The following is a 14,225-nucleotide window of genomic DNA, read 5'->3' on the forward strand; positions in this document are numbered from 1 at the left end:
AAAAAAAAAAAAAAAAAAAAAAAAAGTGAACAGAAACTGATTTTCTTGAATCTAAAGATTCAAAATCTAAAAATTTTGGTTAGTTAGAAGAGTCAATTTAAAACCTATGTTTATAGGGAAAGAGATACAGCTCAGTGGTAGAATACATGCTTAGAATGTGTGAGATCCTGGATTCAATACTCAATACCAATAAACAAATCTTTTTTTTTATAAATGTGTTTATTGAATAGACTAAATAGCATAAAACATAGCAAAAGTCTACAGACAAAACTAAAAAAAAAAAAAAAAGGAGTAAAAACAGTGAAATTACAAAAAGTTTACAATTCTGCAATGATTCAGAGACTGTCTCCACTTGAAAGAGACAGCACGAAGTGAAGTAGGTATTAAAACCCAAGCTAGGCAAGACTTGGGTCAATGGATGTTATGAGGATATCACTTCCCATCTTAATAGTCAAATGCACATCATTTCTGCCCATATCACATTAAGCCAATATTAACTGACCTGTAACTTTTTTTCAAAATAAATCTGACCTGAACAAAATTGACCAAACTATATTATGTACATATATACCTACATATATATATGTAAAAATGAATCCCACTATATAATTATAATGCACCAAAAAAAATTAAAACACAAAAATAATTTCTTTAAAAAATGCTAACAGTTAATTTTAGTATTATAAAACCATAAATCAAACGTATATGTAGCCAGGAACGGTGGCACACACCTATTATTCCAGCAACTCAGGAGGCTAAGGTAAGAGGATCTCAGATATAAAGTCAGCCTTTGCAACTTAGCAAGAACCTGTCTCAAAAATAAAAAAGGGCTGGGAGTGTAACTCAGAACATCTCTAGGTTAAATCCCCAACACTACCCAAAAAAGCGGGTGGGAGGAATGTGTGCGTCCAATTTTCTTCTTCACTCGAGTTGAGTCCTTTTAAAAAACAAATATGTTGCTGGGCACAAAGGTGCATGCCTATAATCCCAGTGAATCAAGAAGCTGTGGCAGGAGGACTGCAAGTTTGAGGCCAGCCTCACCAATTTAGCAAGATCCTGTCTCAAAATAATAAAAAAGGCTGGGAATGTAGCTCAGTGGTAAAGTGCTGCAGGGTTAAATCTCCAGTACTAAATGAATAAGTAAGTAAAGTAAATTAGCCAAACCACAGTGGCACACGTCTATAATCCCAGCAACTCAGGTGGCTGAGACAGGAAGACAGCAAGTATGACGACTGCAAGTACAACGCCAGTCTCAGCAACCTAGTGAGACTCTGTCCCCAAATTTATAAAAGGGCAGGTGGGGGCAGTGGGTAGCTATGGATATTGCTCAGTGGTAGAGCATAGACAGGCAGGCAGACAGATAGATAGACTCACAATATTTAAAATAAATAATGTAAAGGGATCTCTCACCCACTCTCTCTGAAATTTTTCTGTGAAGATAGGACTGAAACCCAAAAGCTAATAAAATCTCTGTATTAATGTAACACAGACAATATTAGGATTTACCCAAAAATAATCGTAAGTAAAAATCCCTGACTTAAAAGTATGCTTTTTTCCTGAATATTAATTCTGAATTTATTCTAAATTATCTAATAAAACATTATGATTATGAATCAAAAAAATTAGAGAGTTGAAAAGAATAAAAACAGAATCATAAAAACATGAAAATAACTATGTACACCTAACAGTAAGAAGTTCAAAAAGTATCCCTTTGGGGTTTGTTTTCAAATGAAACTTTGAAAGTGAAATGATTACTCTTACCATTCCACAATTTAAGTTTTTGTCAACTTTGCAGAAGGTATGAGGAGGGGTTTCTCCTTTGCTGGTTACAATGACACAGATATCAGTAACTGCCAAGGAATTCTGGGGTCGAATTAGAGGAGCCCTTCGATAAGTGATAAAGATTCTTTGTGAAGTAGTTGAACTATTGTTGACATTGGCACAGCGACCATAGGGCGTGGCTTGGATCACTTCACATCCTGGAATAAGTCTTTCTTTCCCTTCATATATAACTCTGCATGGCAGGGTGGAGAGAGAGAGACAAAGATAGATTTCAGGTAAATGCTGGTTTTCTTTTTTTTGAAACAAACAAAAATTTGATTTCTCCTATTGTTAGTCAAATCTTATTTTCAAAATAAAACTAAGATTATTGCTTTAGGAATTATAAATCTCTGAATTATTTTTTAAAATCTAGCATTTAAGAAGTATAAATAGGATTGAACAACTTAACTTTTATCACAAGATATATGAAAAAAGAAAAGGATAGCACCATTAACATTCAAAATTAATTCCTAGAAATTTTATCAAACGTTCAGTAGTTTTCACAAGAATTTCATAATTCCTGTCAATTTTTTACCTGTAACCACTTTGACTGAAAAAAATTAAATAATGTTTTCAAGAAATGAAAGACTTATAAAACCAATGTTTATGAATAAAAAGACAATATTGGTAACATAGATGAACTTTCCAAATAGATTACAAACTCAATGTGATTCCTATAAGTCCCAGCTGCTTTTATTATTGTTTTGTTACTGTTTTTTCTTATAGAAGGTGAAGTCTGATCAAAAAGTTCCTATGAAAAATGTGTGAGTCCCAGTATAGTGCAAGTAATCAGAAAAAAAACAAAGTTAGAAGATTCATATCTCTCTGCTTCAAAACTCACGATGGACCTACAGTAATCAGAACAATGTGGCACTGAAAATAGGAACAGACAGATAGGTCAATGCAACCAAATGAAGAGCCCCAAATTAAGCTCTTAATATTTACAGTCCATTCGTTTCAAAAAGATTGCCAAGTCAATTTAATGAGGAAAGCACAGTCTTTTCAACCAAACAGTACTGGAACAATTGGATATCTATATGTAGCAGTATGAATTTGGGCCTCTCTTCCTTAAACTACTGTATACCAAAAAAACTCAAAATCTGTCAACAATTACTTTTTTCCCAGAGGGTCTCACTAATAATTGTCCAAGTTATCTGCAAACTTGGGATCCCTGTTGTTCAGCCTCCCAAGCCACCGAGAATACATCTGTGCACCATGACACCTGGCAGAGGCAATCAACTAATAAGGTATTCATACCCATTCAAACTTCCTTTCCCCGTTCTTGAGGAAAAGACCTTCCCATTAAAAGCCAATCCAAGGCTGGGGATGTGGCTCAAGCGGTAGCGCGCTCGCCTGGCATGCGTGCGGCCTGGGTTCGATCCTCAGCACCACATACAAAGAAAGATGTTAAGTACGCCGAAAACTAAAAATAAATATTAAAAAATTCTCTCTCTCTAACTCTCTCTTAAAAAAAAAAATGCGAATCCAGTCACCATTTTTTGTGGTACTGGTATTGACGTAAAGAAGAAACACAAAGCTAAACAGAGTGGGCAATACTATATATTTAAATGGATACTGCATAAAGATGAACTTAAGATCAACTTATAAAAAGAATCCTTTGGAGGGCTTGGATATACTCAGTTGGTAGAGTGTTTGCCTTGCAAGCATAAGGCCCTGAGTTCGATACCCAGCACCAAAAGAAAAGAAGAAAAAGAATCCTTTGGATTTGGAAATATTAACACAATGCGGACCTCACAAAAATTTCATCAGAGCTCTACTGCAATGAAGAGGATGATAAGCATAACAAGTGGTAGTCAAATACTACTGCTTGCTACCTATTATTATCTGAACAACTAGACGACATGGTGGCACACATATATAATCCCAGGGACTTGGGAAGCTGAGGCAGAAGGATAGTAAGTTCAAAGCCAGCCTGGGCAAATTTGCGAGACCCCATCTCAAAATAAAAAATAAAAACACCTGGGGATATGGCTCAGTAGTAGAGCGAATGTTAGGTTCAATCCTTAGTACCAAAGCAAAAATGAAAAAGGCTGAGCCGGGTGCAGTGGTGCGTGCCTGTAATCCCAGAAGCTTGGAAGGCTGAGGCAGGAGGATCATAGGTCAAAGCCAGCCTTAGCAAAGCCCCAGTGTTAAGCAACTCATTTAGACCCTATCTCTAAATAAAATTTGAAAAATTAGGGCTGGAGACGTGGCTCAGTGGTTGAGAGCCCCTGAGTTCAATCCCTGGTGCCCCACCACCCACGGGGAAAAAAAAAGAGGCTGAGAACTTAGCACAGTGGTAGAACACCAATGGATTTGAGCCATAGTACTGAGGGGAGTGGGGGAACCTACTAGCAATCAGTCGTTTAAAAATAAAATTAATGGTTCAGGGAAATGTAAATATGTGATGATAGTAAGGAATTAATCATTTTTAGTTGTGGTATATGGTTAGATTAAAGGAAATTGAAATTTTTTTTAAAAAAATCCGTAATAGAACAAAGGGGAAAATGGCATAATTATCTCTATTGACAAACAAAAGTATTTGACAAAATCCAACAGACCTTCACAATCAAAACCTCTCAGAAAACTTCAATGATAAATGGTATTACTTCTGAAATAATACCATTAATATCATGGTAAACAACTAAAATCTTTCCATAGAAGATGAATGAGATAATATGTCTACTTTCACCACTGAAGTTGAACACTATACTAGAAGTTCTAGTCACAGTAATTAGACAAGTATCCAAATTGGAAAAAAAAAAAAAGGTAAGACTACTTATGTTTGCAGTTGACATGGTCCTATATTTATTTTATTTTGTTTTTTACTGGGAATGGAACCCAGGGACACTGAGCTACATTCCCTTGCCCTTTTTATTTTATATTTTGAGACAGGGTCTCAGTAAGTTACCCAGGTTTGCCTCAAACTTGCATTCCTCCTGTGTCATCCTTCCAAGCAGCTGAGATTACATGCGTGAAGCAGCTAGTAAAAAAAGTAATCAAGAAATAAAAGACATATACACTGAACCAGGCATAGCGGTGCACGCCTATAATCCCAGCAGCTCAGGAGGCTGAGACAGGAGGATGGAAAGTTCAAAGCCAGCCTCAGCAACTTAGTGAGGTCTAAGCAACTTAGTGAGACCCTAAAATAAAAAGAGTGGGAAATGTGGATCAATTAAGCACTCTGGGTTCGATCCCTGCTACCAAAGAAAAAAAGATATGTACACTGAAACTCACAAATTATTGCCAAAAGAAATTAAAGAAAAACTAAAGTTTTCTTTGGTTTTAGTCATTTTAGTTAAGTCATTCCATGTTCATAGGCTGGACAAGTTAATAATGTAAACATGGCGATATTCTCCAATTGATCTATAGTTCAAATGAAATCACCGTGAAAAACACATTTTGTCTAAACAGATAACCTGATCCTAAAATACTTGTCAGGATGTTCTCTACTATCTAAAATGTCTACTTTACTAATGGCAACTATAATGAATAAAACACCTTAATACATGACATGCATATACGGTAAAGTACTATAAATACTCTAAAAGCACATCATTTTTACAGAAGAATCAATGTAGACAATTTTTTGGAAAAAGACACCTTTATAGGTGTTCCCACAAATATTCTTCACTGACTGTGAACTAGATAGATTTTAAATACTTAATGACACCTGCACTCCTAAGCTGTGTTACTCTCCTCCCAGCACTAAAAGCCAAACAGCACAATTGTATTTTTCTTTTCCCTTTTTTTTTTGTGTGTGTGTGTGTGTTGTTGTTCTTTTGTGTTTTGCTTTTGCTGTACTGGGCTCAAACCCAGGACTTTGTGCATACTTGTCAAGCACTCTACCAATGAGCCATATCCCCATCCCACAAGTACACGTTTTAAAGCAAGAGTGCTCCTTTGTTAATTGAGTTCAGAGCTTAATAAAACTTCAAGTAAGGTTCTTAAAAATACAGTGTCTTTTATTATTTTATTCTTATTCTTTTGTGATTAATAAGCTTACAATAGAATTGAACTCATGTTTCAAGGTCTACTGCTTTCAATATTCTTGTTTTCTTTTCTTTTGCGGTACCAGGGATTACACTCAGTAGCACCCTGTAACTGAGCTACCCCACTACCATCGGCACTTTTAATTTTTGAGACAAGATCTCACTAAATTGCCCAGATCAGGTTTGAACTTGTGATCCTCTTGCCTTGGCCTAACAAATTGCTGGCACTACACCACTGCACCTGGCTCAATATTTGAAAGAAAATTCTAACAATTCAATTGCAATGCAAACAAATTCAGTAAGGGAATTTTTTATATACACATATATATAAGTGTGTGTGTAATATATGAATATACTTGTTACTAAAGTAACAGATAATAATAAAACCATCAAGGATTTTGAATTTCTGCCACATGTACCTTAAATTAATTTTATTCCACCTCACCATAGTAAAAGAAAAGTTACCATACCCAATATCTGTAAGAGGTGGTTTATCTCTTCCTCTCTTATAACACAAGAAAAGTTCTGGACTTTTTAGACTTCCATAGTTCAAGTTTGCTTGGAGAGCTGATGGAGTGGCTTCAACACAGGTGTAACCTTCAGGTACTGTTTCCCCAGCTGATTTGATGATAATGGCAATGTCTGTAATTGGAGCTTTAGGTCCTGTTGACTTAGTATCTAAACGATTTATCTCTTGATCCAAAAGAGTAGATGTATCAGTGAGACCTGCCACAACAAAGTAGTCTGTCACTCTTGGTCCTTTGTCTTCGATCATGGCTGCTATTCTACTTCCTAAAAGAGAGGGAGACTATGCATCAATTAAATAATATACTTTATCATAACTCACTGAACATTAAAATATCTTTGAGTTAACAATAATCAACTTCCATACTTCCCAATTAAACTGTCAGAGCTGGGCACAATGGCGCATGCCTGTAATCCTAATGACTCAGGAGGCTGAGACAGGAAGACTGCAAGCTCAAAGCCAGCCTCAGCAACTTAGCAAGGCCCTAAGCAACTTAGTGACACCTTATCTCACTAATAATAAATAAAAAGGGCTGAGGATGTAGCTCAGTGATAAAGTGTCCCTGAGTTCAATCCCCAATACATGCCCTTCCAAAAAAAGAACTATCCAACTTTCAGAGATGCATGCTTTCCCTTAAGCAAAATGCACTTAATGAACTATATTCAGAGTATTTTAAAAAGTCATATATCTGGCCTATGTATTGCAAATATTTTTTCCAAGTCTGTGGCTTGTCTTCTCAAAAGAAGCAGATTTTTTTTTTTTTTTTTTTTAATGAAGAGCAAATTATCAATGTGGGTCTTTTCTCTCTTTTCTTTTTGCAATTACTGAGAAATTGAATCCAGAGCTGTCCACAGTGCACTACAACTGAGCTACATCCACAATTTCATTTTGATACAGGGTCTTGCTAAGTTACCTAGCTTAGCCAGGAACTTGCAATTCTCCTGCCTCATCCTCCGACTAGATGAGATTACAAGCATGTGCCATAAGGCCAATTTTAATAATGTGTTCTTTTATGTGTGATTCAAATTGTATATTCCAAGATGACAAAGGTTTTCTACCACATTTTCTTGTAAGAGTTCTATAATTTTAGGTTTTACATGTAGGTCTATAATCCATTTTTTAAAATATTTTTTAGTTGGACACAATACCTTTATTTTATTTATTTATTTTTATATGGTGCTGAGGATCAAACCCAGCGCATTGCACATGCTAGACAAGTGCTCTACAGCTGAGCCACAACCCCAGCCCCAGATCTATAATCCATTTTGAGTTTACTTTTGTATATGGTATAAAGTATAGCACCTTTAAGAAGTGGGGCCTGCCAGGCACAGTGGTACACATATGTAATCCCAGCTACTCAGAAAGCTGAGGATTACTGGTTGAAGATAAGCCTGCACAACTTACTAAGATCCGGTCTCCAACATAAAAAAGGATGGAATTGTAGCTCAGTGATGAAGTACCCCTGGGTTCAATCCCTAGTAACCACTTCCAAAAAAGTAAGACCTAGTGGAAGGAAGTTAGCTTACTGAGAAATTCCCTTGAAAGGAATATTGAAATAATGATCCCTTCTGTCTCTCTTTGTTTCCTGACTGTCATGAGAACAGGCCTTTTCTACAATGATCTCATGCCATAATGTGCTGTGCTACCACAGGCTCAATGCAACTGGACCAAATGACCATGGACTAAAACTTCTGAAACTGTAAATGAAAATAAATCTTTTTCCTAAGTTGATTATCTCAGGTATTTTTGTTACAGTAATGGAAAGCTGATTAAACTCAAACATACATACCCCTTTTGTCAGATTTATCTCTAATTTAAATGCTATTATAAATGCTATTGTTTTCTTTTAAAATCAATTTCCATTCATTCCCTGCTATTATGCAGAAACACATTTGATTTTTTTGTATTGATCAGAAACTCTAGAATTTTTTTTAGGGTCCATCATATTTTAGTTATATAGACAATAATGTATGTGTGAATAAAGATAATTTTTTCCTTCTTTCTTTCCAATGTATATACCTTTTACTTCTTTCTCTTGCCTTGTCAGACAGGCTAGACCATCCAGTACATATTCAGGGAAAATGGTAACCAAAGAAGAGATATAAATGGCCATAATAAGATGCTTGAGATCATTAGTCACACAACATTATTCACAATAGCCAAGAGGTGGCACAAACATACAGTGTAAAATGTGTAGAATTCTGACACATGCTACAACATGGATTAACTTTGAGAACATTATGCAAAATGAAATAAGACAGTCACAAAAATACAAACACTATATGATTCCACCTATATGAAGTAACAAAAAAGTAGAACAGAGTGATGTAAAAATTATCCTTTACTCTTTATAAAAAGGAGTCTACATTAAAAACTTTTTTATATTTCAGATTTATTAATTTTATCACATAATATATATATATATATATATATATAATGTCCTTAGATTATTCTAAAATAAGTTTATGAAAATGTTGATTGTAAACATTAGTGGTACACAGATAATAACATAGTCAAATTAACTAATACATTCATCAACACTCATAGTTACCCTTTGTATATAAGGGGATAAGGGCACTTTAAAATCTGCTTATCAAATTCCAAAGAAACAATAACATATTAGTAAATACAGTCATCATGGTTACATATATCCCCAGGACTTATTAACCTTATAACTGAAAGTTTACACACTTTGACCAACATCTCCCCATTTCCATTCTCCTCTTCAGGAACTGGCAACAACCCCTGGCAATCTCTATTCTGAGTTTAGATGCCACACATTTAAGTGAGATAGTAAAATATTTGTCAGTGTCTGGCTTATTTCACTTAGGGTAATGTTCTATAGGGTTTTCTTTTTGTTGTGTGTGTGTGTGTGTGTGTGTGTGTGTGTTTTCTTGTTCACCTTTCCAGAGATTGAACCCAGGGGCACTTAACCACTGAACCACATCCCCAGCCCTTTTTATTTTTATTTTGAGATATGGCCACACTAAGTAGCTTAGACCCTCTCTAAATTGCTAAAACTGGCCTTGAATTTGCAATCCTCCTGCTTCAGCCTCACCTCCCAGCCGCTGGGATTACAGACATGCACCACCACATCAAGCCCCTACAGGGTTTTCTATATTATCACAAGTGACAGGATTTCCTTGTCTTTACAGCTAAATAATATTCCATTATACTTTTTTTTTTTTTGTAGACAGGGTTTCAGTTTGAAGACCCAAGTTGGCTTCTAACTTTCGATCCTCCTGCCATAGCCTCCCAAATGCTGGGGTTACAAGTACGTACTACCATGCCCAGCTATACCATATATTTTTTAACTGACAGATAATAATTGCACACTTTCATGGGGTACAGTGTGATGTTTCAGAACATTTCTGTACTCAGTAATGACCAGCTCAGGATATTTAGGTTTATCTATCTTCTGCAACATTTATCACTTCTTTCTTTGTGAGAAGAACATTGAGCAGGGAATGATGGCGCACACATATAATTCTAGGAGCTAAGGAGGCTAAAGCAGGAGGATCAACACAAGTTCAAAGCCAGCCTCAACAACTTATGCCCTAAGCAACTTTGTGATACCCTATCTCAAAATGGAAAATAAAAAAGTTTAGGGACATGGCTCAGGAGTTAAGTGCCTCTGGGTTCAATCCCCAGTACACACACATATACACCATTGAAAATTCTCTCTTTGGAGCTATTTTGAATCATACAATACAATATTATTGACGATAATTATCCTTTTGTGTAACAGGATAACCAGAATTTATTCTTCCAGTCAAGCTGTGAATTTTTTTTTTTTTTTTTTTTTTGAAGTGCTAGGGATTGAACCCAGAGCTTCATCCATGCTAGGCAATCACTTTACCACTAAACTACACTCCCAGTCCCTGGGGGTGATTTTATATTCCATTCACCTCTCTCTCCCAACTCCTTTTCTCCACTATACTCCTCAGCTTCTAGTAACCACTATTGTGTTCTCTAATTTTATGAATTCAATGGTTTCTTTTTTATTCATAGTACAGTGCAAATATGAGTTATCTGTCTTTCCGTATATGACTTATTTTCTCAGGGCTATCCATGTTGATGCAAGTGATAGGATTCTATTCTTTTTATGGATGAATGTTATTCCTTGGTACATATATGTAAGTGTATATATCTCATACTTTCCTTATCCATTCATTTACCATTGGACACTAAGTTATTTCCATATCTTGACTTGAAAAATGCTACAATACACTTGGGAGTACAGATATAGCTTCAAGATACTGATGTCATTTCCTTCAGATGCAGACTAGAAGAGAAATTGCTGGATCATATGATAGTTCTATTTTTTTTTCTTGGAGACTCTCCATAATGTCTTCCATAATGATTATCCCAAACTATATTCCTACCTAGGTATACAACGTTTCTGCATTCTCTACATCCATGCCAACACTTTGTATTAACAAAAGCTTTTGAAGAAAAAATTATATGTAAAATTGGGGCTAGGGATGTGGCTCAAGCAGTAGCGTGCTCTCCTGGCATGCGTGCGCCCCGGGTTCGATCCTCAGCATCACACACAAAGATGTTGTGTCCGCCGAAAACTAAAAAAATAAAATATTAAAATTCTCTCTCTCTCTTAAAAAAAAAAGAAAGAAAAAATTATATGTAAAATCAACTTAGATATATAGTTTAATAATTAATTCACTTTCCAACTATAATGAAGATAATCTTTCATAATCAAGTTCATGTCACCTTACTAGTCAGAATGGCATACATTCCAATAAATAAATTCATTAACATCAAAAAAATTATTAACTTCAATTTACAATACTCAATGTAGGTCACACAATTCTTCTCATTGTAATAAAAATATATTTTTTAAACTTCAAAAATGCCTGTCTGTTCCTCAGTATAACAAACCATGCAAAATGAATAATGGATTTTGTTTAAACCACAAAGTACAGTTTGATTAAAGTTATTTGCTACATTAAATGATTTAGAACAGGGACTTGATCATTCCTTTTAGAGAACATTATTAAGGTCAGTTACACCAGCTGGTCAGGGAACCTAAAAAACAGTCATTTCAGATGATATGAATTCCTCTTTCTCATCACAAACCAAAGTAATTCTCTACTGTCATACCTACCACTGGAAATTCTGCAAAGGAGTGCTTTAGAAAAGGTTGCAACCACAAATGCCTATAGGATATAATAACCCTGTGAGCACAGGCAATCACTGCCACTAGGGTCCATCCAGTAGTTAACTGCCACATGAACTTGGAAAAAACAGAACTTCCACAACCAACAATAAAAAATTAAAAAAAAACAAAAAAAAAAAAACAGAACTTCCTTTTTGTCTTTTTAAGAAAAGCCAGAAGTCAGTTTTTCTGTGTAAATCTCTAACTTTTAAAACATTAGAAAAAAGCTGGGTGAGGGGCTGGGGTTATGGCTCAGTGGTAAAGCGCTCGCCTCACACATGCAAGGCCCTGGGTTCGATACTCAGCACCATATATAAATAAATGAAATTAAGTTATTAAAAAAAAAAAAAAAAAAAACCTGGGTGAGGTGATGCACACCTATAAATAAATCCAAGGCACTTTAGAGGCTGAGGTAGGAGAAAAACAAACTGGAGTCAAGGCGATTTAGCAAGACCTTGTCTCAAAATAAAAAATAAAAGAGCCAGGGATTTGGGGCGGGGGGTGGGGATAGGGAGTACATGCTTCTATGTGTGTATGTTGTTTTTTTTTTTTCTATCTTTCTGCTAAAAAGAACCCCAGGAACAGTGTCACCCACTATCCACAAACATACCTGACACCTAGCTCTTTGTTTCTTAAAACCATTTTCCACTAAAACATACCAGAGGTCCTTAGAAAAATGACAGAACAGGGCAGGAAAGTTCAAGATACACACAGAACAACATATGCAAGGAGGGAAAATCACTTTTCTTTTTTCATTTTTATTTTTGTTTTCTGGCTTTTTGGGGGAGGGGGGTGCTGGGGATAGAAAATAGAGTCATGTACACTAGGCAAGTGCTCTACCACTAAGCTACAATCCCAGCCTCATTTGTTATTTTTATTTATTTACTTTTCTGTAATGCTCGGGATTGAACCCAGGGCCTCATGCATGCTCAGCATGCACTTTACCACTGTACTATACTATTTTTTTTAGGTAGCCCTAAAAAAACAATAAAATGAAATAAAAGACTATTGCGGTTCTGTCAAAAGGACAAAGGAACTAGCCTAAAGAGTCTCTCACTAGTCAAACTGTGGACAATTTAGAAATGAAAATGAGTGGCAGGACCTGGGGATACTATACTCAGCAGTAGAGTGCAGGCTTACTATGTGAGGCCCCCCAACATGGCGGGGAAAAAAAGACAACATATTATAATCCATTATTGCCATTATTTTCCTCCTGTATATTTGTGTGTGTGCATGTGTTGTGCTGGGGATGAAACCCAGAACCTTGTGCATGTTAGGCAAGGGCTCAACCCCTAAGCCACATTCCCAGCCAACACTGATGTTTTTAAACTCTTGAGCCCACACTGACACAATAAAATGAATGAATGAAGGGAGGGGAGGAAGGTTATTTTTAACAATAGAATGTCAACTGATAAATGTAGATGGAATGGTAGAAAATAATCATTTTACAATCATACATTCAGATTCAATAAAAAATCATCAATTGTTATTAAAACTACTAGATAGAATTTTGTTGGAAAATAGGACAGTTATACAATCTCAAATTAATTCCTAAAGATACTAATAATCATAAAGAAATAAAATGTAATACCAGAGAAATACAGCTCATATCACTAATAATTGATCAGACTTATACAATATGCCTTCTGTTGGGATGCACTATAAAGAACACAGCAGTGATACAGTATACCAACAAAAATACACTGCCTTAGCCAGGCATAGTGGGGTACGCCTGTAATCCCAGCAGCTCAGGAGGCTGAGACAGGAAGAACATGAGTTCAAAGCCAGCCTCAGCAACTTAGAGAGGCACTAAGCAATTCAGTGAGATCCTGTCTCTAAGTAAAATACAAAATAGGGCTGGAGATGTGACTCAGTGGTCAAATGCCCCTGAGTTCAATTCTCGGTACAAAATAATAATAATAATAATAATAATAATAATAATAATAATAATAATAATACATTGCCTTAGTCTAATCATGAAGGGCCAAGCAGGCAAGCCCAAATTAAGGGGGAGAATTCTGGGAAAATGTCAATATAATGAAAAGAAAAAGAAGCGGGGAGGTCTGAGGTACTCTTTTAAGCTAAAGAAGATTCAAATTTGAGTACCAAAATCAGTGACAACAGGAAAATGTCCAAACGTGTGGAAATTGTTTTTAAGTAAATTTGTTACTTATGAGATACCCAGCTAATTGTTTGTTGTTGTTATTTCATTTGCTTTGATTTTTTTTCATGTTGATACAGTGGTTTATACCCAGGACCTCACACATGCTAGACAAGCACTCTACCACTGAGCTACACACATCCCAGCCCGTAACACTTGGAAATCAAACACAGTTCTAAATAATTCAGGGTTCAGAAGGAAATTACAAAATGTTTTAAACTTAAGAAAACAGAAAAGATAACATACCAGGGCTAGGATTGTGGCTCAGTGGCAGCGTGCTTTCCTAGCACGTATGAGGCATTGGGTTCGATCCTCAGCACCATATAAAAATAAATAAAATAAAGGTATTGTGTCCATCTACAACTAAAAAAAAAAATTTTTTTTTTTAAAAAAGGGCTGGGGATGTGGCTCAAGCGGTAGCGTGCTCACCTGGCATGCACGGGGCACTAGGTTCGATCCTCAGCACCACATAAAAATAAAGATGTTGTGTCCACCGAAAACTAAAAATAAATATTTAAAAATTCTCTCTCTCTCTCTCTCTCTCTCTCCCTA

General features: G+C 35.8%; 1 protein-coding gene across 8 annotated transcripts in view; it reads right to left on the bottom strand.

Annotated features, from left to right (window-relative positions):
• Positions 1–14,225, bottom strand: part of Dennd4c (DENN domain containing 4C) — a 96,194-nt gene that overhangs the window by 74,560 nt on the left and 7,409 nt on the right. For 7 of the 8 annotated variants that reach the window (XM_048783898.1, XM_015502570.2, XM_015502569.2 and 4 more), the window contains 2 exons: positions 6,284–6,605; positions 1,762–2,014 (listed from right to left, as the gene is read on the bottom strand). In XM_048783898.1, the coding sequence (XP_048639855.1) occupies positions 1,762–2,014; positions 6,284–6,588 (558 nt within the window). In that variant the 5' untranslated portion in view covers positions 6,589–6,605. Of the gene's footprint in view, positions 1–1,761; positions 2,015–6,283; positions 6,606–14,225 lie in introns of those variants that run through there. The other variant, XM_048783902.1, reaches the window with a different exon arrangement.

Source organism: Marmota marmota, unplaced genomic scaffold (genome assembly GCF_001458135.2).
Source record: "Marmota marmota marmota unplaced genomic scaffold, marMar, whole genome shotgun sequence".
Lineage (NCBI taxonomy): Eukaryota > Metazoa > Chordata > Mammalia > Rodentia > Sciuridae > Marmota > Marmota marmota.